This window comes from Lactuca serriola, chromosome 5 (genome assembly GCF_051521515.1).
Source record: "Lactuca serriola cultivar US96UC23 chromosome 5, Lser_US96UC23_V15, whole genome shotgun sequence".
NCBI lineage: Eukaryota > Viridiplantae > Streptophyta > Magnoliopsida > Asterales > Asteraceae > Lactuca > Lactuca serriola.
Window position 1 is genome coordinate 178,988,531 of NC_136412.1, and position 26,414 is coordinate 179,014,944.

The 26,414-nt window shown below is 41.7% G+C and overlaps 1 protein-coding gene across 8 annotated transcripts; it reads right to left on the reverse strand.

The window, feature by feature from the left end:
• Positions 1-3,212: 3,212 nt before the first annotated feature.
• On the reverse strand, positions 3,213-6,109 carry LOC145053341 (FBD-associated F-box protein At5g56370-like). Of its 8 annotated transcripts, none has more exons than XM_079001384.1 (4): positions 5,801-6,109; positions 5,097-5,209; positions 4,396-4,542; positions 3,213-3,468 (listed from the first exon to the last, which is right to left on the reverse strand). In XM_079001384.1, exons 1-4 carry the CDS (start codon positions 6,000-6,002, stop codon positions 3,283-3,285), a joined length of 648 nt encoding a protein of 215 aa, XP_078857510.1. In that variant the 5' UTR covers positions 6,003-6,109; the 3' UTR covers positions 3,213-3,282. The 8 variants fall into 8 exon arrangements, with proteins under 8 accessions (XP_078857510.1, XP_078857506.1, XP_078857504.1 ...); XM_079001380.1 differs by adding an exon at positions 3,912-4,006 and having other exon boundaries at positions 4,396-4,500; positions 5,097-6,109; XM_079001378.1 differs by adding an exon at positions 3,912-4,006 and having other exon boundaries at positions 5,097-6,109.
• Between the last annotated feature and the right edge of the window lie 20,305 nt (positions 6,110-26,414).

Genomic DNA, 26,414 nt, shown 5'->3' on the forward strand with positions numbered 1-26,414 from the left:
TCAGGTTAGCCGGTAATTAAGACTTTATTGTCAAAAAAAATATATTTAGGACTTTCTTAATTGTGAATTAGGATTGTATTGTCAAAATAATAAAGTTTAGGAATTTTTTGTCAAATTATTGAAAATATTGGAACTTTATTGTATATATCTCTTTCTCTTGTTAGAGTATCACACCATTAAATTTCCCAACATTTTCAATGATTTGACATTAAAGTCATAAACTTTATTTATTGATTGGGACTTTATTGTATATATCCATTTCTCTTGTTAGAGTATCACACCATTAAATTTTCCAACATTTTCAATGATTTGACATTAAAGTCATAAACTTTATTTATTGATAGTAAAATCCTAATTCACGATTTGACAAGAAAATCATAAATTTTATTTTTTTTACAATAAAGTCCTAATTACCGGCTAACCGAAACAAAGGATAAAGGTGTCAAAAATTGCTAGTAATTAGGGCTTTACTGTCAAAAAAATAAAATTTAGGACTTCCTTGTCAAATCGATAAAAATATTAGGACTTTAGTGTATATAACCCTATTTATTATTCACAATTTAACAAAAAAGTCCACCAAGTATAAGTCTCTCTCTCTCTCTCTCTCTCTCTCTCTCTCTCTCTCTCTCTCTCTCTCTCTCTCTCTCTCCTCTCTCTCTCTCTCTCTCTCTCTCTTCTCTCTCTCTCTCTCTCTCTCTCTCTCTCTCTCTCTCTCCTCTCTCTCTCTCTCTCTCTCTCTCTCTCTCTCTCTCTCTCTCCAGATAACTTTTCATGTTTTGCCCATGTTACCTTTTTTTACCCTTTTATATATTACATTTTTAATTGTTTTTATTATGTATGTGTTTTAATAGGAAAATACGGCATTTAACATAGCATGCCTTAAAAGAAAAAGGAACAGTATCATGTCTCCTCCATTCTCCCCAGCTTGTTTCCTTTCCAGTGGCCTAACCTACCTACAAAATCAAATCAATCTTATCCGTAAAATCAATTGAGACCGGTTCTTGTAAAAACTTCATCTGAGCATTGATTTTTTGTCGTTTTCATCTTTATGATAGTTGTGACCTAATTGTTGGTCTCCTGTTGTGGTTCCGACGACATCAGGCGCCGGTTCTATTCATCGACGAACTAAAATGATTATGAACTCGTATTTTCTTCACATTGTTCCATTAATTATAGGAATCTGAAGAGGAATCAACCAAAATATTAACTAATACTAAAAGGTGAATCTAGACCGTCACTCGAAACCCTCTTCAATAAATATCAGTTGCTACAATCAATCCCTTGAAATCGATGGTTTCCAAGATATGGTTGGGTAGAGAGAGAGGTGGATCTGGTTTGGGGTTTTGTTTTTTTAGATTCACGAGATCCAAGATCCCAATGCCTTTTTCGAACTTTGTTGTATTGTTGTTGAGATATACCCTGATTTAAGACGTTTTGATAGGTTGTCGTGAGGGGGTAAGAGTTGTGGCCACTTGGGGTGATGAACTGTGGTAAGGAGAGTGTAAAGAGTGACAAGAGGGACAAAGAGAGTATCGGTCGTATAAGTAACATCCCGGTGTTCAGGTACTTATAAATTCAACCTTGGAACCTTTTTATATTAGATTTCAATCCCTAAGTAGAAGGAAGTGCCCATTGGAAGCCCTAGTGGCAAAGTTGTAATTTTCGAGAAGTGGGAGCACGCCATGCATACATGCGTACGCTTAGCATATTAGGGTGCGCCCTAATATGCTGGGTATACATCAACGTATGTGGGGCGTACTCGCCAGGTGTGGAAAACCCTAAATTTTAAGGTTAAGCTCCTAAATAATCATCCTTATAGTCTCATTTCCCTCACCTCTTCAGCCTCGCCTCTCCTTAAGACGTTTTTGGCAAAACCTAGTCCTTGAGTGTGTTTTGAGCTTAAAGCGTGTGTTCTTGGTGTGTTAAAGGAAAAAGAAGATTCATTGAGGAGCATTGGTGTGGAAGCAAGCTTGTAGATCGGAGATCCTTGCCTCTTTGGGAAGCTAGAGAAGGTATAAAGCTCTAACCTTTACTTGTATTTCTTTAAGATCTTTCCATGAGAAGTTTTATGTGCTTAAGTCCCTTTCCTTGGCCTTGATGAGTTTGAGCTACTCTAAGACCAACAGATCTGTCCCTTCAGAAGATTTGAAGTGCATTAGGTCGTAAAAATGTTATCTTGCCTCATCTAGTGCTTGCATGCATGTTATAGAGATCTTAAAGGGTTAAAACAAACTAGGGTTTTGGGTTTTAGGACTTATTAAGGCATCTATAACCATAAAGTTGGAAACTTTATGGCTTAGGACACCTTTTTAGGCTTAGATCTGAATTGGGACGTTTGGACTCGATGTATGAAGAGCTTAATGGAGGTTTTGCATGGCCACAACGTACGTTGGGCGTACCAAGGCGTACGCTATTAGCTGTCCGGTCAAGGGCAGAGTACGTGGGGCGTAGAGAAGTACGCGGGGCGTAGAGGCCGAGTACGCTAGGCGTACTCAGCTAGGTTGACTTTCCGTTGACTTTTGACCTAGTTTGACCAAGATGAAGATGGAGAAGTGCAATGTAGGAGATGGGCCGGTCGTCGCCTGAAAACCTTCAATTAACTATGTAAATAGGGACTTATTAGGGTTAGAATTGAAAGTTGAGAAAGATCAACAGTTATTATTGCAGAGGCAATTTTTCACCCACCATACACCGTGTTCTTGAGTTTTTTTATAAGAAGGAAAGAGGGGGGGGGGGGGGGGGGGGGGGGGGGAGGGCGGGGATGAAATGGAAGAAAATGTGTGTTCTTGAGTTTTTTTTTAGGAGAGAAAGGAAAGGAAAGGAACGGAGGGGTGTTTTCGAGTTTCATTTAAGAAGGGAAAGGGAAGGAACCGAAGGGATTGGAAGAGGAAGAAAGGGCTTATTTTCTTAGATTTATTTCCTCTCACTTTTAGGATGATTGGAAGGGAGGGAAAGGAAAAGAAAAGGAAAGAGAAGAAAGGAATGTTTACTCCTTCCCCTTCCTTTCCTTTCATTTCTTTTCCCTCCCTTTCCTTCCTAAAAATACTCAAGACCACGGGGTTAGTAATGTATATAGTTGTTGTGTTTACATACATTGTGCTTTTGTGGTTATGTACATATTCATTGTAGTTTTTACTTTTTATAGCAAAAAGAATATGAACAAAAATGTAGAAACAAACAAGTACTTTCTAGCAATACTTGGCAAATATTCAAATCCAAAAAGCTACTACCTACGGTTCATCAAAAAGTTTGTAATATCAATTAAGAGCAATCCCATAGTCTTTAATGAGAGTACTTGAATTTCTTACCCCAACTAAAAACAATTTCCAACAATACCTTTTCTTCTAAATCGATAACTAGTTTTGGCTTTTCTCCATTCAATTCAAAGATCTCGACCCTTTTCACATCATTGGTAAAGATGCTCCTTGGGTCACCTTCATGCACCTCGTGCTCTTCCCGCCATAATTCCTAGATCATCATATGAAGTAGCAAAATGTGTTAAATTCATGAAAAACCTATTTAATGGTTCAAATGGTTCTTCATATAATAGAATAATGTAAAGGTCCATGGTTCAAATTCTTCTAATATTGTGTCCAGGGTTCATAAAAAATTTGTCTAGGGCCTATTTGAAACATTTTGTTCAAAAACAAGTGGATGAGACATGTACTTGGGTTCAAAACTGATATTTTTTAAGTTGGGTTAAAACACTCAAACCGGTCAGGTGGACCGATCAAAATTTTATAATAATGAATATGTTGGATATGTATACAAAAGAATATATTGTTAAGATAATAATCTATTTCTTTAAATAAAACAATTTAGAAGGTTGTAAGCATTTGAATATAGTTTTGGAAACTTCAATGTGTTTATTTTATTATATACTCATTTAATCAAACATAACCTTGACCGACCCATTAATGGGGATAAGAGTCAGCAAATTTCTGCTTCTTTGCCCACGCCAATATTTTGAAATGCATAAAACAGCAAGTGTGAAGGTGAGCCACAGCTTCAAGAATGCGATACATTAAAAAAAAATTTACATAAATAGTTTATGTGGTATGACATAATAGGCGCTACAGTCCAACTTCAATAAAAATGGACAAACTTGGTCCTTGTGTTTTGACGATATTGCAAAAATGGTCATTCGATCCACAACGTCAAAAATGTCTTTAGTTTTCTGTAAAATAACATTTTCTCTTTTTTTCTTTTTCATTTTACAGAAAAATAAAGACATTTTTTGACGCCGTGGATCAAAATGACCATTTCCACAATATCGCCAAAACACAAGGACCAAGTTTGTCCATTTTATTGAAGTTGGACTATAGGTGCCTATTATGCCATACCACATGGACCATTTATGTAATTTTCTAAAAAAAACATCTTATATGAGAATACCTCAATAACGATCAACTTGAGAGACTCCAATTTGGGATAATATTTGAGAATTCGGTTGAATTCCTCCATGGTGAATGCACCAATTGTTGTGGATAGCACCAAAGTCTTCAGATTAGGTAGAGAAGGATCAAATGCAGTATTAATGCACTACGATCATGACAACAAGTAAGTGTCTAGAGGTATTCTCCAAGTAGGTCATACTCTCAAACATTTCCATGTATAATATAATTGATAGTATATACAATTTAACGAACAAGCTCAGAAGGAAAAAAAAACATGGACCAAGAAACCTTTATGCACTCCTTTCGTATAGTAAAAAATGCTATATTTCAACTTTTCTAATTTCAAGCTAAAACTACATAGTACATATTTCAGCCCTTTTAGCATTAAGTCAAAAAAAACTCATATAGTTTATTTACCAGAGTAAAACCATGTTCTCATAAAGTAGAAAAGAAACAGCACTTACAAAGTTAACGTTCTAATCTTTTTTTAGTAGACTCTTCTATTCACATCTTTACTTAAATAAATATTAATGGATGCTTAAGTAGAGTCACGCATAAAAATTGTTGCCAAATGTTTTAACTAGGGCAAGAGTTTTGTCGAATAGTAGTTAACTATTTTATAGAAAAAGGTGTAAAGTCCCTTGCAAAATCATTTAACCAGAATGAAGAATAATTGTGCATAAAAGAATAAGCATGTACCTGAGTGAAGAAGTTAACATCAATCAACAAGGATTCCACTTGAGAAATTCCACTAAACACACTTATGGTGTTGTCCATCAACTTAGGCTCAATCTCAGCTTCCTTCAAGGAGTCTAAACATTCAAAGAAAAATTTATAAGCTATATGACCTTTTAATGCCAAAAACACCAGTTTTGGGCAACAAATCTTAATGCCACCACACATGTCCTCTTCATCATCGTAACAGTTTCCAATAGTCAGCTTCTTGAGCTTTGGGCATGAAATACAAAGAAGACCAAGTTTACTTAAGACGCAGTCATCCAACCTCAAATCTTCAAGCAATGGGCAACTTTGGAAAAAATCTTTAACTAAATTGTAGTCTTCCAAGAAGTCAACACAGGTCAAAGAAAGAACCTTAAGAGTTGGAAACCCCGTGACATTTAGTAAACGTAGAACATTGTAACCCAAACTCAACCTTAATACCTTCAAGGAACCACAAGCCACCAGACAATGGGGCAACTCGATATCCTTTGTATTATCCTTAGGGCTAAATGTCAAGTTAAGTTCTTTGACGTTTCTTCTAACGGCGGCATAAATCCACATCCCTACCGTCGACATACTGTAGTAATTTGAACAAAATAAATGAAGCCTATCTAAATCGACGGATTTGTTTACTAAAACCCTATACACAAACTCTTTGAATTTGTTTTTCTTGAAGTGCATACCTTTTCGAAAACAGCGTATGTACAGAGACGGAATTGAAGTCCACAAATACCTCCATCGTCTGGACAAAATACTGCTTCGAATTACTTCTTCAGTAGATTTAAGCCTTGAAAGAATCAAGAGGAGAATATGATCAGGCATGTTACTGATCAAATCAATCCCATCTTCGCGTCTTGATGCCTTTGGTCGTTCGGATTTCTCCATGCCCTTTTGGTGATGTGAATCAAAAGTTATTCAGAGAAGCAAACAGATCTTCAATGGCATACACATACACCAACGGTTCAATACATCTCTCTTTCGTCCTTTGCAGCTTCTTAAATACGCATTTAAATAAGAGAAAACTATATACTAGAGTAAAATACACAAATGGTGTTTAGGATAATTTGTGCTGCTGGTCCTAACTTTTTTTTTTTTTTCTTTTTTTTTTTTTTTTTAATTTTAAGCATCCCTAATTTTTGTTTTCATTGCACGCTTAGTCCCTCTTTCGTATGAAAATATTATTTTGGCCTTTACCACTTTGTTTCTTAATAAATTAATTATTCTTTATGATTTTAAATATTAAATAAATAATGAAATATAACCAGGCCCTAATGAAAAAGTCCCGACTTTAAAATGAAGATCAAAGATAAAATTGAAAACATGATACTCCATGTTCCAAAAGAAAGTTCAAACACAATGATCTAGAAACGATTTCAATATCTCGATTCGAAAATCAAAATCAAAGACGAAAATCAAAATCAAACATGACGAATCGATCATCGATGTATGAAACCCAAATCAAAATCAAATGTGGGGTTTATCAAACGACCACAATTTCGGGAACAGACTGATTTGATAACCAATTTGGGGTAGAGGTAACACCGATTCATAGGTATCTAAAACGATTTCCGAACAAGGTTTGAATAACCTGGGGAATTTGAATGTACGGATGCTGGTGTGTTGGCTCCGATTCACGTCATCGATGATCCCTGTGGTCGGCAAAATTTTGTGGTTTTGGTCCAAAAAGTTTTGTGGTGCATCAATAGTCCAAAATTAGATCTTTGTATTGATTTTGGTCCTTATACACTAAAAACGACGGTTATGCACTTATAATTTATATTATTCATTTTCTTCGATTGTTGAAATACATAAACTAATTTAATTTGTATTTTTTAACTCAAAATAAACAAATAAAAACAAATAAACCATTCCCCACTCTTATTATCTCAATACTCCATCACCGGTGTTTGAAACCACCATCAGCAGTCGCCATTTTCGTCGGAGTACACGTAGATCGCAACCATTACCACCTTTGCCAGACTCCCCATCCCTATCATTCTCTCTCCTATTGTCTCGTTCAAATTAAACCCATCACCCCCATTAAAGCCACCACAACTACCCTTCGCACCACCTGCAATCATCGTTGGAGCTCACCACCATTAAAACCACCTTCATCACCTCCATAGCCTCCAATGCCATCCTTAATACCACTGTCTTTAACCCCTGCTCCGGTTTCAACTCAAACCTGCAATAATATTTGTGCTTATAAAAAACAACAATTAAGATCAAATAAAGCTCACATTCAAAAAAAGGAATCAAATGTTGATTTTTTCGGAGCATTTAGAGGACGGAGGCAATAGGACAAAATCATGTGCTAAAACCAAGAACTCAAATTTGAAGCACTACGAATTCGATGTCATATACTTCTAGGGTTTCAGTGGCCTACTCCCATTTTCAGTTTACTCCAAGTAAGGGGTTTCAAATCATATATCAGAGTCTATTACTCTATAAACTGCTTCCTCTTGATCAAATCCATCCCCTTCTTCCTCCCGCTGTAACAACCCAAATTTTTATAGAAAATTTTAACTTTTGATTTCACAAATATCAACCACAAGGTCCAAAAATCCCATTACATAGCCATAGTATTTAAAATTTAGAGTGTGAAAACTAAATCTGAAAACATTGGAGAATACACGTCGCGCCATCAAGCCAGACCCTTTCCCTTATCTCTAGAAGTATCTAAAACATTCAATAAAACTATAAGCACAAGCTTAGTGAGATTCCCAAAACACACCAATCATATAATCACACAATACCATGCCCACATATATACATATAAGGTTGCCACAGACTCCCTCCATCGTCTTCATTTTGAATGTTATGGGCTACCCCCATGGTCTTGTTTCCCCAAGCCATGGGCTCCCCCCCCCCCCCCCATGGTCTTATCATGTGCCATGGGGTCCTCTCATGGTCTTCACATAAATCCACATATAGAAAAAATAGCAACATTTGTGTCCTCCATTACTAATCATCTCATATCAATTAATGGGTCGGCCTTGGTGCCTTCGACCCATGAGTGTAGTGAGAAGACTAACCTCAAATTGTTGAACACAAAAGTTCTTTGCCTAATAGTCTGAACCCACACGTTAAACAATGATACAATTAACCCTAAATTAGGATTATACACAACTTAACTAAAGAGTCTAATCATCTAAGCCTAATTCCTTCCATAGTGACACAAAAGTCTTCCCTTTGCTAATGGGCACAAGATCCAAGATAAAAGTCATTAATGGGCCGCATGGCCCAATAAGGCCCAACTAAAACAACAATGGCCCAAAACATAATATCAGCCCAAAACCCTAAATGGGACCAGGCCCAAAAATGAATAAGGCCCAACAAGCTTACAAGCCCAAACAAAGCCCAAACCCAATTGGGTGCATACCCCCTGCGTACCACTTCAGCATGCTCAGCGTACTAGTCCTTTAAGCAGTACGCGTTGTGTACACTACACTACACACAGTGATGTGACCTGGCTTCTAACCACCTAGGAGGTGTTGGCAGTGATCGTCTAGGAGAACCTTAAGAGGTCACAAGGAGAGAAAACTGTCAGCCGCTCTCCGGGAGGAGGCCTCGGAAAAACGCTCTGACGGTCAAGTTAGTAAAGTATTTGAGAGTAAGGGTTGAGAATCGGGAGAGATAGCTTAGCCATCAAGGCAGGGCGATAGTCATTTTATACTAAGGATCTTCTTCGATCCGTATGAGGGACAAGGACTACGATCCCGACAAGATCCACCGTCCTTATTGGTGAGTCATGTTCCTCGTTGTGTCAGGCCCATCGATTGGTCCAGGCGATAATGCTCTGAATGTGTTCCTTGTCGCCTGGATCCATTATCTTTGGATTGTAGTGGAGGACGGCCTTTGGTGAGGGCAAGCCTTCTGTGCGGTCCTGCTGCTAGAGCGCTTGGCAGCTGGGGGCGCCTAGCGGTTGGAGTGGTCAAGTCAAACTCGGCTCGGCCCTGCAGGGGACTCTTCGTCAAATGCTTCCTTATTTCTGGCCTGCTCTGAGGGCCTTATCATCAAGTACCCCAGTCAAGTAGTCATAGCGTATGCTAGCTAGCTATGATGTTCTGGACTTAACTGTTGGCATACATGTCACGCCTTTATCTGGTCGTCGCTTCATTTTCAACGATGTGGCCGTTCAACATGCGTGGCGGTTACGTCCGTTGTGCCAGGGGTCTTCGTAAATCTCGCTTTTCCCTCTATAACTTCCAGGGAGAATTTCCTTGGTTTTTCTACCTTCTTCTTTCGTTTCTTCTTCTTTTCCAGTATCTCCTTATGGCTTCTTCCATGAGTCTGATCCCCAGTTCTTCTGAGTTCGCCACTCAAGAGGCTTATGGGCTTACTCCGGCCGACGGAGTAGAGTTTCTGGCTGCTGGGTCTGTGATTACTTCACCGCCTCCCGGGAAGGTAGGCGTTTACCTGAACAGTTTTGACATCGGACTCCGACTTCCTTTAACCGATTTTCATGAAGAAATGCTTCATTGCAATGCTTGCAGCGTTCAGATGTTGACTCCAGGTGGTGTTTATAAAAGGGTGGCTTTTGAGATGATATGTCGAGCTAATGACATCATCCCCAACTTCTTCATCTTCAAGTTCTTTTTCTGATTTGTAGCCACCAATGACAAGTACACCTTTTCTACTCGCCGTGGGGTCACAAACTTGTCCTAGATAGCAAACCGCCGAAGAATTGGCAAGACAAACGGTTATGGGTCAACCGGGAACTGCTTGGCTAGGAGTACCATCGAGAAAATGCTTTGTCAGATGTTACTCCTAAGCTGTTTCCCATAACCAGGCGACCGCCAATCTTTTGTGCACTCTTCAAGTTGACATTGATGTGTTGTCGGAGGTGTTGCTCGCCGGAGTCGGAATGAGTCCTAGCTAGCGTGCTCGAGGTGAGATGCCAATCTTCTACACTGTCTCTAACGGTGAGTTGTTCATATTTCCCTTGTTCTTCCTTCCTTCCCCCCTTGTTTGGAGAAGGAAAGACGTTTCATGTTTGTGTTTATTCATTTTGTTTTGCAGGTACCGAATGCTCTATTTCCATGGATTGCGTCCTGCGAAAGCGGTACTAAGGGAAGTTGGAGCACCGGGTAGTGCCTCTCCATGAGGTTCTACCTCCTCCCCGTCGCTTGAGTGTCCTTGCTATGACACCCCCACAACTAGTGGGGAGTTGTACTGTGACGGGTAGCCAGTAGTGCCAGATGTTGTCTTGTCTCCTACCCCGGTACCTCGCCTGTCGGGTGAGCCTTCAGCAGATGATGTGGTGGACAGTAAGGATGGAATCATTACCAACATCCGTCGTGTTGCTGAGAAGCGGAAGGTTGCTCAAGCGATGAGTGAGCCCGTATTCGGGGGTAGTTCTGGCTAGATCGGTAGGTGTGTGGTTCAATGCTGTGGACGTATGCGTTTATTATCTTTTGCGCCACCTCGTCATGGAGATGTGTTGGTGATACCTTATGACGACGTTCAACAGTCTTAGGGTATTAAGGGGGCGCCTCAGCAGCCCATTGTTCCTCTTCTAATTGCTTTGAGTCCTTATGCTAGTCCTTGATCTTCAATAGATAGTGTTGAGCGGTTGCATCATGAGTCTTCTGCTGCAAAGGCTTTCCATGGTGTTTCTGTCTTTATTCTAGGTTGGAATCTTCGAGCAGATGCTCATTTGTCTGTTCATGTGGATGCGATGAACAATGCTGCCCATGCCCACAATCTAGTTTATGTTGCCGCATAGGCCATGACTTACCTTGTCACCGGATCCCGTCGCGTGCAGCAGTTTGATGATTTGGAGCGCGTACATTTTGCTCTGGTGGCGAGCGAGGCATGCTTCAAGGGGCAGGTGGAGGAGCTTGGGCCTACTACTTATCTTTTGGATCAACAAAATAAGTCGTTGCTATCAGAGAAACTGGTGTTGAAGGATGTCCGGGGTGCTTTGGAGGCTCGCATGGAGTCGTTGATGCGGACGAATGAGGGTTTGATGATTCAGAATGAGATCCTAGAGTGTGACCTTGCTGATCGCGATCGTGAGTTAGAGATCTTGAAAACAGACCATGACTGGCTTCTTTAGGTTGGAATTGTGTGTGTAATGGATAAACTCATAGAGCACCCTAAATTTGCTGGGGGTATCAGCCGCATTCGTCATGCTGCTTTTGTTGCAGGTGAGGAATCGGGCCGAGCAGGTTTGAAAGCATAGGTTGACGTTGGGACATATGATCCATCTGCTAGTGATTCTGGCTCAAGCCATTCTTTAGCTCTAGATGAAGCCCTGCTGGCTTTTTTGACTATGGATTTTTCAGGTTTTCTTGGATTAGGCCATCTTGATGTAAATAGGGTAAGGGCGCTATGTGTGTTTGACGAGGCTAAGGATGTTATAGTGGGTGCGCCGTCTATTCCTACTAGAGGGGATGGCACCGGTATGGATGGTGGTGGTGATCCAGCAGTTAGTGTTGCTGGAGATGGTAATAGCGGTCCCGGTGGTTTTTGAAGTTGTTTAGAGCTACCCTTCGGGGTGTGAAAAGTTTAATGAACTTTGTACTTCTTGTTTCTGTTTTCTTTGTTTTCCAATGACTTGCGGCCTTGAAGGCCTTTTGCAATATTTTCCGTATGTATTGATTGACAATGGTTGCGTTTGCTTTTGTTTGCCTTGGCGCTACTCTGCATTGTATTGCTCTCTTTTTATTTTATGTGAATTGGGTGTGTTTGTTTACCCCTGGATAGATTTTGGTCATACTAAGCCTCCTATATAGATTTTGTTGGTTGTTATGAATTTATTCTGAAACTTGACGTTTTGTTGCTTTTTTGTGAGAGTATGTGCATGTGCACGAGTGGATTCACTAGGTATCCTATGTGTTTCATTTTTACTTCATCATACATGCCTATGGGAATATATTAAAACTAGTGCATTTTTATTGCTATTATGTAATCATGATACATGCTAGTTTTTAGTGCACTAAAGTTCCCTATCAGACTACACTGAGTGTCCGTCTGTTGGTCTAGGTGATCAATCCGGTCGGGGGATATTTTACTAGAACTGTCCTCCTTTCTGTGTAGGGGCTCGTGGATTCACTCAGAAATGGAACTTCCTTAAGTTCCTTGCATTATACATTCTTGGGATTTGTCTTCCCTCGGGTGTCTCTAAAGAATATGACCCATTTTGATGTGCTTCTACCACCTTGTACGACCCTTCCCACGTTTGGCTCAATTTTCCATGGGGATGCGCTCGGCTGGCCTCGTTCTTTCATAAGACGTAGTCCCCGAAGCGGAAAGGAATGTCTTTGACCCACTGATTATAGTACCCTTCCACTATTTTTTGTATGCAGTTTGGCGTATGCTTGAGCATTCCCGTCGCTCCTCCAAAAGGTCCAAGTTCTCCCTTAGGTTTTCATCGTTTGTTTTCTCTTGATAATGCTCCGTTCATATCGATCCTATCATCATTTCTACTGGCAACGTCACTTCGGCTCTGTAAGTCAGGCTGAACGGTGTTTCCTTCTTGCTGGTTCGCGGCGTGGTTCGATACGACCATATGACTTTTGGTAATTCGTCTACCCAGTTGCCATTTGCCTTGCTAAGTCATTTTTTGATTCCCTACACTAGCTTCCTATTTGACATCTCTGTCCATTGGCTTAAGGGAGTGCCACCGACGTGAATCTTTGCTCTATTCCTTTCTCTGCACACCAGTTTTTGAATGGGTTCTCGGCGAATTGCAGCCCGTTGTCACTAATCAGGACTTCCGGGATTCCGAACCTTGTTATGATGTTTTTCCACATTAACTTGATCATTTGTTTTCCAATGATACATGCCAACGACTCGGATTCTATCCATTTCGTGAAGTAATCAACCACCACGACCAAGAACTTCACTTTCCCTGGTTCCTCTGGGAAGGGACCGACGATGTCAATCCCCCATTGGTAAAAGGGTCGTGGGCTAACTATGCTTGTTAACTTGGTTGAGGGTACACCTTGTACTGGTGAAAAAGTCTGGCACTCTACGCATGATCTGGTTAGTTTGGTGGCGTCCTGATGTATGTTTGACCAATAGAGTCCCATGTGTAGTATTTTGCTTGTAAGTCCCCTTGCCTCCTTGTAGGATCCAGCTGACCCCGCATGAGCTTCTTGGAGGGCTTTCTTTCCTGACTCGTTGTATATGCATTTGAGCCACGGAGCTGTGTAGCCTCTTCTATATAATGCTCCCCCAGGATTGCGTACTGTGGGGCCCGTATCCTTGTTTTCTGTGCCTCCCCGTGGTCGTCAGGAAGTATGTCATGCTGTAAATAGTATATGATTAGTGTTATCCCACTGGGTTGTGCCGTGGATAGAGAATTAACTCGACGTTCGTCGATGCTTCTTTCCTTTAACACTTCTACCTGGACCTCGTTAGAGAGATGGACAAAACATGTTGATGCAAGTTTGCTTAGGGCATCTGCCCATCTATTGCTTCCTCTCAGAATCGGCTTTATGGTGAAACTCTTAAGTGGGCTCATGATTTGTTGGACTGCTTTTATGTACTTCTCCATTCGTCTATCCTTTGCTTCAAATTCTCCAGTGACCTGGTTGGCTGCCAGGCATGTGTCGGATAGGGCTACTATCTTCTCCGCCCCCCATTTTTACTGCCAACCTTAGGCCTACTAACAGGGCTTCGTATTAGGCTTCATTGTTGGAGGTGTAGAAGTCGAAGCGTAGGGTGTACATGATTTCTTCTCTTGTGGGGCTGGTTAGGATCAAACCCGCTCATGGGCCTTCTTTGCTGGAAGCTCCATGCTTGTAGAGGGTCCATTGCTGAGCGGCCTCCTCTCCTAGGTTCCTTCGTTGTGTGGTATTTGTCATCTCCTAATGGAGTTCCCCCGGTATTTCCAATAGGAAGTTCGCCAGTGCTTTCCCTTTGATGCTCACCCTGGGGTGATAGTAGATGTTGTTCTCTGCCAGTTGTATAGCCCATTTTGTGAGACTTCCAAACGTCTCTAATTTTAAGAGTACCTGGTTGATTGGGCAACTGGTCAGCACCTCTATCTAGTGGGCCTGGAAGTATCGGCGAAGCCGTCGATCCCCGTAGATTAAGGCGAGCACTAGCTTCTCGATAATCGGGTAGTTAATCTCTGGCCCTTATAGGGCTCGGCTCACGAAGTAGATCGGGAGTTGTCTTCCTTGCCTTTTGAATACTAGGATTGACGAAATAGCGTACTTTGATGGGGATAAGTAGACTTGCAGTGTCTCGCCCGGTACCGGGCTGGCTAGCGTAGGGAGCGTGTGCAGTGCCTTTTTTATTTTCTACAGCGCGGATTCAGCCTCCGACGTCCATCGGATGTTGTTCTTCTTGATGCATCCCTTGAGTGTGTGAAATAGAGGCATGGCTTTCTCGGCTGACATCGAGATAATACGATTGAGCGTTGTTAGTTTGCCATCCAATCCTTGGGCGTCCCTTAGTGTCCTTGGCGAGGGTGTGTCTTTAAGCTCATCGATTTTGATCAGGCTCGGCTGGAACCCTTTCCTCGTCACGTAGTATCCTAGGAATTGCCCCTCTTCTACCCCAAAGGTACACTTTGATGGGTTCAATTTCATCTTAGCTTTCGCCAAAGTTCGTAGTGTTTCCTTCACGTCGCGCAGTAGTCTCTATTCGTCCGGGTTTTTGATGACCATGTCATCGACATAAACTTCGATGTTTCTGCCAATTTGATTGGCGAACAAGGAGTCGACCAATCACTGATAGGTTGCGTCGACGTTCTTCAATCCGAATGACATCTTTGTGTAGCAGAAAGTGCCATGGTTTATGTAGACAACTGTCTTTTTTTCGTCATCTTTACTCATTATGATTTGGTGATATCCCTTGTACGTGTCCAGGAAACATTTCCATTGGAATCCTTGTAGGGACTCCACCTTTTGGTATATTTTCGGAAATGGGTAGCAGTCTTTGGGGCATGCCTTGTTGAGGTCTGAGTAATTGATACACATGAGCCAGCTACCGTCGTGTTTCCTCACCATTACCGGGTTGGTGATCCATGTTGGAAAGATCGCTTACCTGAGGATCCCAACGTTGATTATCTTGGCCACCTCCTCATTGATTGCCTTGTTTTGATCTCCTACCTGGACCCGCTTCTTTTGTTTTACTTCTTTGGCCCATGGCTTTATCATCAGCTTGTGCTCTCTAATCCCTCAATCGACCCCCACCATGTTTGTGGGTGTCCAGGCAAACACGTGTTTGTACTTTTGCAGCAATTGGATCAGTGCTTGCCTCACTGTCGTGGGGAGGGTGTTTCCCACACTTATTTGTTTGCTTGGGTACTCCTTGTTCATTATCTCCCTTCCGCTTGATGAATCCGGCTTTAGCCTCTTGGCTTCGGGTGAAATATCCTTTGGTTGCATGATCTCACAACATTTGGGTTCCCTTGGGGGAGTGGCTAGGATTGTCCCTAGGCCTTGGCTCGTGCTAAACTTTACTATTCCTTGAATCGTAGATGAAATTGCTTCAAATTTTAGCATGGCGGTTCATCCTAGTATGACATTGTGCTCAGACAGGTGTCTTATAACCACGAAATCTACAAGGGCTGTCTGTCGCTTGGTCTTGTCTTGACTAGTGAGTGTGAATGGTAAGTGGATTATACCTAAGGGCTACAGGTTGTGTCCTGTGAATCCTTAAGCTGGCCTGCGGCTGGTCTCAATCCTTCCTTCTATGCGTCCGGCAGCAGCCGGAAGCAGTGCTCGTAGATGATATCTGTAGAACTCCCCAGGCTGACGTATACCCGGTGGATCATGATATCCCGAATGGACCCTGGATGACAGGGGGTTATCCCCATTCCATTCGGCTGGGCTTGGGTCGGTCGTGGAGAAAGTCAGCCCTTGCATGTTTTCCGTGATGCTTTGCACGCTGGTTGTGCATTCCGTTCCCCCCCCCCCCCACTTGTGGTGAATCATGAGGATCTCTTGTTGGTAGTCCGCCCCGATCGTGTTGTCTTTGGGATTTTATACGTCAAAATTAGCTCGTAAACTTTTGGCGATTTCTATCACATTTCCCTTCAGTTACTTTTCTTCTATTTCTCTTTTTAGAACCAAGTAGTTGACCGTGTCGTGTGTTCTACTCTTGTGATATTCACTATATCACGTCTTAGTACCCTTTTCTGCTGGTTTTTTGGCGACAATATAAACTTCTGCTCGTCTTCCTCGTCTATCATCCCTTGTGAAAGGTCTGAACTGTTCATGCGGTCGTTTATCTCGTCCTGAGAACCTACCTCCCGGGGGTCGAGGTTAGAGGTTGATTGGTGATGACGCTTTCCTGCCGAGGAGGACATGGCGTTGAGATATGCCTACTTTGACGCTTCACCTTCTTCTTGGCGTAGGAAACGCTCCACTCGCTCTTTTAGTTCTACTCTAATCTGAGGCTATTTACCCATAAGTTTCTGGGACAACGAACTTGGGATTAGTCCCCAGGTAAATTCCCCTACAATCAATCCTTCATCGTGCCCCGGTGAACTTGATGAAGTAGTCCTTGACTGTCTCCCACTCCATTTGCTTGCACACGATGATGGAGTGACAATCCCCTTTATACTTTCGGAGTTGCATGAAGTTTGTTAAAAATAGATATTTCAGCTAGCTGAAGTTGTGGATGCTACCAGGGCGTAGCGTGTTGAACCATGTCCCCGTGTTTCCATCTAGAGTGGTGGTGAAATATGTGCACCAAAAGCGTTCATCTAGCTTGAGGGACATCATCGTCCATTCGTATGTGTCGATGTGGTTGTGTGGGTTTGTGATGCCATCGTATGTTTTGAGGTGAGGTGGTTTAGTGGTGTTGGGGATCTCATATTCCAGTAACTCCTTTACGAATGGCGATGTGACGCTACATGAAAGGCAGTCTTGGTTTGGTGTCCGTTGGGCAAAATGGTATCTTGGTTGTTGCATTGCCAGAATGGTTGTACCAGCATGTTATTGTAGGCTGTGAGGTCTGGTGATGTTAGGCCATAGAAGTTATGTGGCTGGAATGGGGTGGAAAGTGTGTGGGCCACGGTGTTTTGCTGTTAGAGTGTGAATGGGGGTGCTTGTATGATTCCTGTCACCAACGGTGGGTGGTTTTGCGCTTGGAAAACGACACTTGGGTCGTTAGCGGCGTTATTCGTCAGCACTGTTAGCGAAGGCATCTCGATTGACGGTGGTGTTATGTGTATTGTTTATTGTTGCTTGTTTGGCATGTGTATGGGTGGTGGTATGAAACTGTAACCAACATTGTTTAATCTGTCGGTGTTGGAAAAAGACAACGGTATGGGAGGATTTGGTCTGCTGTCGTTGGGGAACAACGGCGGGGTTACATTGTTGAGTGTGGGTGCAGGTATTTAGGTTGTGCGGAAGGCACAGCTGTTGCAAGAGAAGGTGGTGGCCCACCGAATAATTATACCTTAGAAACCACGCTAGTCATATGAGGCAGTGGTGTTATCGGGGTATTGGCCATCTCTAGGGAGACCATTAGGCGTATCGGGCTATGCAGCGTTTCTGATGGTACGTTGGTCGCCTCGTCCCCCATTTCTGGTTGGGCTAAAGGTGAGAAATGAATAAAAAGATGGTTTGCGTATCTGATGTCACACAAACAGACGACACCAAATGATGCAACCTGGCTTCCGATCACCTAGGAGGTGTTGGCAGTGATCGTCTAGGAGAAACCTGAGAGGTCATACTCACAAGGAAATCTGAGGTTATGGGATGAAATGGGGCTATGGAGACTGACTAGGGTTTTGTCTAAAACACTTAAGGAAATTTATATAGAACTTAAACCTGAATATTAGGGTTTTGGTGTTCAGTCACGTATGCCCCGCGTAACCTTCGGTACACCCAACGTACATGTCGAAACTTCGCAATCCACCCAACCTTAGTATGCTAAATATACTCCTTAAGTACGCCCGACGTACTAAAGGACCAACTTTTACAATAACTTTCATGCTAGGGGTAAGAAGTGTAAATACCTAAATCCAGACCGTTACAAATCTCCCCCACTTGAACTAGACTTCATCCTCGAAGTCTGTTGACGTAAAACGATCTTGATAATGCTCTCTCATCTCGTCCTCCGGCTCCCAGGTCCATTCGGAGCCTCTCTGTTGTTGTCATTGCACCTTCACTATCTTCATATCTTTGTTACGAATAGCCTTAGTCTTCTTATCCAAAATTACGACGGGTTTCTCAACATAATTCAGGCTCTCATCTACCTAAATATCATCCATTGAAATAACTCCAGACTCATCTGATAAACACTTAAGGAGCTGAGACACATGGAATGTGTTATGGATCTGACTGAGCTCATCCGGAAGGTCCAATCGATAAGCAACCCTGCCAACTTAGGCGGAACTCCTGAACAAACCAATAAATCTAGTTCCCAGTTTGCCCTTGTTTCTGAAATCAAATGACACCCTACCAAGGTGACACCTTTAGCAAAACAAAATCGTCCACTTGGAACTCAAGACCAGATCGACGTCGGTCAGCATAACTCTTTTGACAACTCTATGCAACCCTCAGCCTATCACACATATGTTGAATCAACTCAGTGGTCTTAACCACCACCTCAGTGCTTCTTATCAGTCGATGCCCAACCTCACCACAGCAAACTAGAGTCCTACACTTCCGATAATACAACATCTCAAATGGGGGTTGGTCAATACTAGAATGATAACTATTGTTGTATAAGAACTATGCTAGTGGAAGGTAACTATCCTAACTCCCTCCAAAGTCTAATACACATGCCCTAAGCATATCCTCGAGCGTTTGGATCGTCAACTCGCTCTGTCCATTGGTCTGGGGTGGGAAGCAGTGCTGAAATGTAATTGACTACCCAAATCCTCATGAAACTTCCTCCAGAATCTGGAGGTGAAACGAACATCACGGTCTGAGACCATAGATACAGCACCCCGTGCCTGACCACCACCTCCATACATAAATATCTGCTAATTTCTCGTTGGAGATACTCTCAGAAATCAGAATAAAATGCGCACTCTTAGTTAACCTATCCACAATAACTCAAATGGAATCCACACCTCACACCGTCTTGGGTTGCTTCGTTATAAAATCCATGGTGATTTGTTCCCATTTCTACATGGGGATAAGTAGTGGTTGCATCTTGCCATGAGGCCTCTAATGTTCGTCTTTGACCTTCCTACAAGTTAAACAACGCTCGAAAAACCGCACAACCTCCCGCTTCATATAGGGCCACCAATAGCTCAATCTTAGGTCTCGGTACATCTTTGTGGCCCCCAGATGAATAGAAAAATTGGACTTGTGCGCCTCCTCCAAGATTCTTTGCTTCACACCCCCGGATGTCGTAACCCAAAATCTGCCACACAGAGTCAATCACCCCCGACTATCTCGAACAAAAAACAAAATTTTCCCCCGAATCCACTCGATCTTCCAGTTCTCCATTTTAAACCCTCTACTTGTGCCTCCTTAGTAATATCCAATAAAGGTGAAATCATTGTCATCCTCAAGCAAATATCTCGAATCGGAGCACTTACCATCTTATGGCTCAAAGCATCGACCACCACATTGGCCTTCCCGGGATGGTACAAAGTCTCACAATCATCATCTTTCACCACATCTAACCAACTCCTCTGACACATATCCAAATTCTGTTGATCCATCAAATACTTCAAATTCTTGTGATCGGTAGATGATACATCGATGTTCGAACCCCATGGAGATAATGCCTCCAAATCTTGAGGGCAAATATCACTGCCCCTAATTCCAAATCATGAGGGGGTAATTCGCCTCATGAGGCTTCAACTGCCTCAAGGCGTAAGAAATCACATGCCCCCTCTGCATCAGCACAACTCCTAACCCCAAAATAAAAGCGTCACAATACACTACAAAATCATCCAATCCCTCGAGTAGAGCTAGAATCGGGGCCTCACATAACTTATGCCTCAATGTATCGAATGCCAAGTACTAATCTGGAGCCCACCAAAAGGTCACACTGTTCTTGGTCAAATGGTTCAAGGGTTCAAAAATTTTGGAAAACTCTTGGATGAATCTCCGATAATACCCTGCGAATCCCAAGAAACTCCTGATCTCGGATGGGTTCTTCGGCACCTCCCAACGCATTACCGCCTCAATCTTGGTGGGATCTACCAAAATACCCTCTTGGTTGATTATTTGCCCCAGAAACGACACCTCACGTAACCAAAAATTGCATTTGGAGAATTTGGCATAAAGCCTCTCCCTCCTCAAGGTCTCTAACACCTCCCTCAAATGTTGCTCGTGCTGCTCCTTGGTCTTAGAATGGACCAAAATATCATCAATGAAAACAATCACAGACTGATCCAACATCGGTCTACAAACCTGGTTCTTGAGATCCATGAACGTTGTTGGAGCATTGGTGAGCCCAAATGGCATCACCACAAACTCGTAATGACCATAATGAGTTCTGAATGTTGTCTTTGGTATGTTTTCATCCCAGATCCTCATCAGATGATACCCTGACAGATGATCAATCTTGGAAAACCATGATGCACCCTGAAGCTGATCGAACAAATCATCAGTCCTCGGAATCCGATAATGGTTCTTCACCGTTAGCTTGTTCAGCTCCCGATAATCAATATAAATCCTGTCACACCCCAAAACCAAGAACGGCGGAAACGTTCTGGGGCGGAGGACGTCATGTACAGTATCACAACAATGAAACGTAGTAAACAAGCAACAACATCATCCATTGCATTAATAATATAATTTTAATACAAGTGTGTTCTGTCAAATTATAATAAACACTAAAGAATAGTTCAAAATGAAAGATGCGTCTTGAACGAGCACCATCTTCTCTGAACCTTGCATCGGTACCTGTCTATGGTTCACCTGAGGATACAAGTTATTTTGAAAGCGAGTATCAGCTTTAAAGTTGGTGAGATCATAAGTATTTTAGTGTCTTAATTTGTAAAACTTGTAATTAAAGACTTGACATTGTTTTGAAAGAAAGCTCGTATAAGTATGAAAATGTTTTGTATGATCCTAGGAAGCCCTATGTTTCCTACTAATTGTATCCTTCTACAAAGGCATCTAGTGTATGTCTGTGTGTCTCTTGTAACAGCATGTATTTTCCCAAATCTGACTATCATTATCCAAAAATATAGTTTCTACATTACCGTGCATCGTGTGAAAATTCACGAAGTGAATGTTAATGGGAAAAATATATAGTACTATGGTGTAATGTCGAACTACAACCGTACTAATTACCTTAAGTCTAGGGTAATCTCGTAAGTACTGTAGTATTTGTAATAAGTGACTACCTTTGTACTCCTATTGCCTTATTTGAGGGATAAGGCCTAATGTGATGGCTAGATCCCAGGCTAAACGCTCCCCTGTCAAAGGGATTTTGGGACCTTTACACGACGCCTGCCTGTATGCAAGCCGTGAACATCCACATTACTATGATCATGTATACCCGATATAACTACCACAATGCGTTGTGATTCATCGGTATAGTTAGATCCTGAACTTGTTCTATGCTATAGCTCCTAAAGATGTATAGTAACGTACTGTGTGTACTAGCTGTAACGTATGTTCTCTCTATCTAGCAAGTATTGACTCATGAATGAACTGACTCATTGTATGATATCATGTTCTAATAATAGTCCTAGTATCTTCCTAAACTACCCATACGGTAGCCTACTAGTAATGTAACTGGTACGCATGGACATGGATGTGTACCCTTACTACCCAAGGGTATTAAACTGAATTGGAAGAACCTTTATGACTATATATGTACACATGATATATAACTAATATTTAAACGACCTTCGGACGGATACCCGATATCCCACCAGACCACATCTCAAGCGCGAAAAGGAAATATGGTGAATAACCTTCCTAAGTTCTTTAAACATTTCTTATATAACCATACATATATAGGCATGCAATTGACAATATAAAATCATAAAATAAGTTTTGTAAAACCTTTTGAATAGGATTATTATCTAAGAAAAGATCGACTTGATGTCAATCTATAAGATGGGTTGGAAGTATTTATCTAACAAAACGGTTTTAAATACAAAGAAACATTTGTTTGAAACACAATTGTAAATGAGTTTGAAATGAAACATACAATGTATAATTAACAATTAAATCAGGAGTTTTAAACATATAAAACGTATATGAAAATCCTTTAAATAACAACCGTTTGGTAAAACAGCTAATGTGTAGCAAATCATTTATATGCTGCTTATTAATCTCATGTGATTGATATAATAACTAGCATGATTCTACATGTACCCCCCCCCCATAAAACATTTAAAACCCTTTAAGTCATTGATTTAGGGGTATGAACTCACCTGTTGTGGGTGATACGGATGAACTGAAGAGGTAGGACTGCAAGGTGTCAAGTGAAGTCTTGAACACACTCTATGATCCTAGTTAACATATAATTTCACATATATGTAACAAATTAGTCTATAAACAACTAATAAACAAGTCAAGACACCCTAGGACATGCTAAACACCTTTATCAAGTGTTATTAGCCTCTAGGATTGCATATAAGTGTTTGTAGGGGAAGCTATTGTGTGTAGGGCTCAAGGAAAACTCCATAAGGGAGTTCACGACCCTAATGACACTACCAAATGAGTTTACGGTCGTAAACTCATGAGTTTACGGCCGTGAACTCATACCTATGTGCCCATTTGATGTTTGATGCTCTATAAGGCCCTAATAAGCATTTCTACTTAATGGCTTGGTTTATGGAAGAGTTTAGGGCATAATATAACTCCTTTTAGGAGTTTACGGCCCTGGGACCATATCCCTTGGAGATTACGACCGTAATCTCCCTTGGGAGGATGTTTATGGTGTTTTCAAGTCCTTAATTTCACTAGGATTAAAACTAGGCTTTTGTACTAGGCTTTAGAAGAGTTTATGGCACCATTTGGCACCATTTTATGGAGTTCACGGCCCTAGAACCTTTTGGGCCGTGAACACCTTACTCTTGGTGTTCTAAGTGTGTTTGCTAGTCCTAAAATCATTTAGGTACATGTCCCTTTTAGTCTCTTGGCTTAAGGAGGGTTTTTAAGGCATTTTGGCAACCTAAAATGGAGTTCACGGCCCAAGAACTTCCTTGGCCGTGAACTCACTTTCACCCTTGATTCTTAATTGTTTTGAGGACTAAACATTGTAATGAAGGCTTCTAGTTTGAGTTCTAAAGCTTTGGGGGTCATTGGGACACTCTTGGCCCTTAAAATGGAGTTTACTCCCCAAGTGTTCTTGGGCGGTAAACTCCCAAATCTTGGGGTTTTGGTCCGATTTTGATGTTTTCTAGTCATATACACACTAGCATACAAGCCTAAGGTAGTTACAAATCACGGGGGAAGGACTAGGCATCTTTTTAGGAGTTTACTCCCCAAGGTGTTCTTGGGCGGTAAACTCCCGAATCTAGTTGTTTTGTTATGAAATTGATGTTATTAAGCACATTATAAGCCATATAATACAACTAGAGAAGGGTACTCACGATTTGGGATAAAAACCCGAAGATCCGTGAGAGAGAATTTCGCTTTTCTCTAATTGGAAATGTAACTAATGAATTATTTGGTTCATATTTCTATATATAGTCCTGAGATTTTTGGCAGAAATATTTTTATTCCCGGAATGAACTCTAATATCCTAGAGTATTGGAATAACAGTGTTGCACAAAACCCTAGTGCATCCACTCTCCTAATATCTCCTTAAGTGCTAAACCTAAAATACTCAAAAGTTTGGAAATTCTCTATAACTGTTCTAACTTCTATTGGCTTGATATGGTTTGTTCGGAATGGAAATTTCGGGTTGTCACATCATCCCCCTGTTGAAGGGAATTTCGTCCCGAAATTAGAATTTAGATAAGGAAGTAGGTATGAATGATCGAGTCATGAGGAGGAAACTTCCTAATCGATTGGTTCTAGCGTTCCTAAGTGAAATCGGGTTCTCGGTTGGTATCCCAACGAACCTTCACTAACTGGCGACGGAGTTGCTTCGTCTGCTTGACCTCTCGGTCGAGGGTCACTACGGACCTAATACGAAGGAGAGGATCTCGACGAGTGGACTTATAAGAGTCCTACCGGAAAGGTATGGTTTCACGATCGAGACACGAAGAGTAGAATGTACGTTACTGAGTTTGCGGAGTAGATATAGTCTGTGAGATATAGGACTGATTCTGGTAAGAATCTTGGAGGTAGTATCTATCTTGGATTTAGCTTTCCACGCTTACGAAGCGTATTAAGCCGTTCCCAGAGTGAGACTTCCTAAAGAACTTGGTGTCTCCCTTGGAATCTCCAAGGTTTCCTTTTCTTGTTTAACTTCCCAGTCAAGGGCCACTCCTTGCTGGGTCAAGGTCGAAAGGGTTTTTGTGCTTTGCGAGGGGTTCTGCATGAACTATGACAGTAGGTCTGTAAGACCTAGAGTTTGGCGAATGACTGTCGGCATCTCTGGTGTCGACAAATTCTCAACGGTTTTGACAAATTGTAAGAGTACTCGAAATTTCCCGCATCACTAACGGTGTGTCATAGGAATTTAACTCTTCAATTTCAAAACTTGTGCTTAGAGAACTTCGCAAAAGTTCCTCTGAAGGTAATGTTTCCATGGGTTCCTTCTTACTACGAGGGTAGATAAGTAAGTCATTACATGGAGAAATGACGAACTGATCCGAATAAGAAAGACGTACACTACTCATTAAACTCATGAATACCATGGGCTTATTGGTCCTATCCGGGGGTATCACTATGGACTCGAAGTGTCCGAATCGAGTTCGGAAGGAAGTCTCTCGGTCATCCTTTCCTTACGCTCAAACTGGTGATATTCGGATCTCAGGTCCATTCTTGAAAGTAATTCTTTCCTTGTGTTTGCTCAACCAATTCATCTATGCGATGCAGAGATAACGACTTCTAATGGAAATCTGGACGGAGTCCTCGATAGTCGAGGAACATAAGATGCAACAATCTGTCGATCTCTGGAAGAATAAGACCGGGGTTCTCCAGGGTGAGAAGCCTAGTCTTCTAATTCTATTTCTGTGTAGTTCGCTAAGTTGTTCGGGCTGTTCTTGTATCTCCGTAGGTGTTTAGACTGTAGGGTGATCTGTTTACAGGAGTCATACTGGATTCTAAGTTTGTTCACATGACGATGCGATACTCGAAATCTTGAGCAGTCTCCGTCCTGAAGTTCATATTAGAATTCATACTTGGTTCAACGATCACAATATCGTGTATATGAGTCGTATATAATTAAGATTGAAAAGGTAGTCGAATAACTGATTCTTCTTTAAGCTCATATCTCATCGAGGAGAAAGAAGTTAAAGTGGAATCATCAATTTTAGACCTGTAGAACCTTGATTATATATCACCCCTATGTATACATTCTTCAGCGACAGGTCAATCGCATGAATCCTTGGATTAAACTTGACGTACTACACGAGTGGTACTTCGGGGATTTCTTCGGAAAGAAAATAACTAAGAGGTACTCCTGGTATGAGTACTTCGTTGTTCTGATATGACGGCTTCGCTGGAAAAGCGATCTAGAAGAAAGAGATGTACGCATGAAGCTGTTTTCGTGAAGATCAAATTGAATCGAGTCGTATGATAATGTCGGAATCATACTGAAACTTAAAGACATTAGATTTGAACATAAGACGTTACAGACAAACACCACAGTGCAACCAACAACAGAGTTACAATACTTTAGACTTACTACAAGACTATTGCTGCGAATGAGGTATACTACAAAAGAAAAGTATACGCGACACGAGCATCCCTATACCGACAGGATCCCGCAAAAGATGAGACTCTAGTTGCACTAGTTTTGGATGGTTTTTGAGTCTGTTACAACGAAACGCCTAAATTACATTAACGTGGTCCCGGAGTAGGCTCTCCTGCAGCTGTGATCCTGAGAATCTTCCCGTCTGCGCCAGAGTTCTGCGCTATCGGGCAATCCTTCTTGAGGTGTCCAATTTCACCGCATTGGTGACATATCTGGACAACACCAACATCAGTGGTGGAAGTGAAATGTCGAGTAAGAGTTATGGGACACGGTTGCTTTCGTTGATCTTCTCTTTTGGACAATTTCTGTAATAGTGCCCTGCCTCACCACAACTATAGCAAACAAGGCTTGCTCCAGTGGTGGTGGTACTTCTACAGAAACGAGCAATGTGCCCCATCTTGTTGCAATTATTGCATCGCCAAGCTCGGCAAATTCCCTTGTGGTGGTAGTTGTATCGGTCTCAATTCGGGAGTGTCCCTTCATATGGTCTGCTCGGTACTAGGATGGCAGAGGTTTCCACTTGAGGTTGTTGCATGGCAATTCTCTGAAATCGCTTGCGTTCTACTTGGGTTTGACGTTTCTTGA

Bases quoted from the DNA above. Each gene is read 5' to 3' on its own strand.
- LOC145053341 (XM_079001377.1), bottom strand. From the start codon at position 6,002: ATGGAGAAATCCGAACGACCAAAGGCATCAAGACGCGAAGATGGGATT. The intron at 4,543-5,096 runs GTACATGCTTAT...TCATGATCGTAG, and splicing joins ATGTTAACTTCTTCACTCAG to TGCATTAATACTGCATTTGA. The intron at 3,469-4,395 runs GTATTCTCATAT...ATGATGATCTAG, and splicing joins TCAAGTTGATCGTTATTGAG to GAATTATGGCGGGAAGAGCA.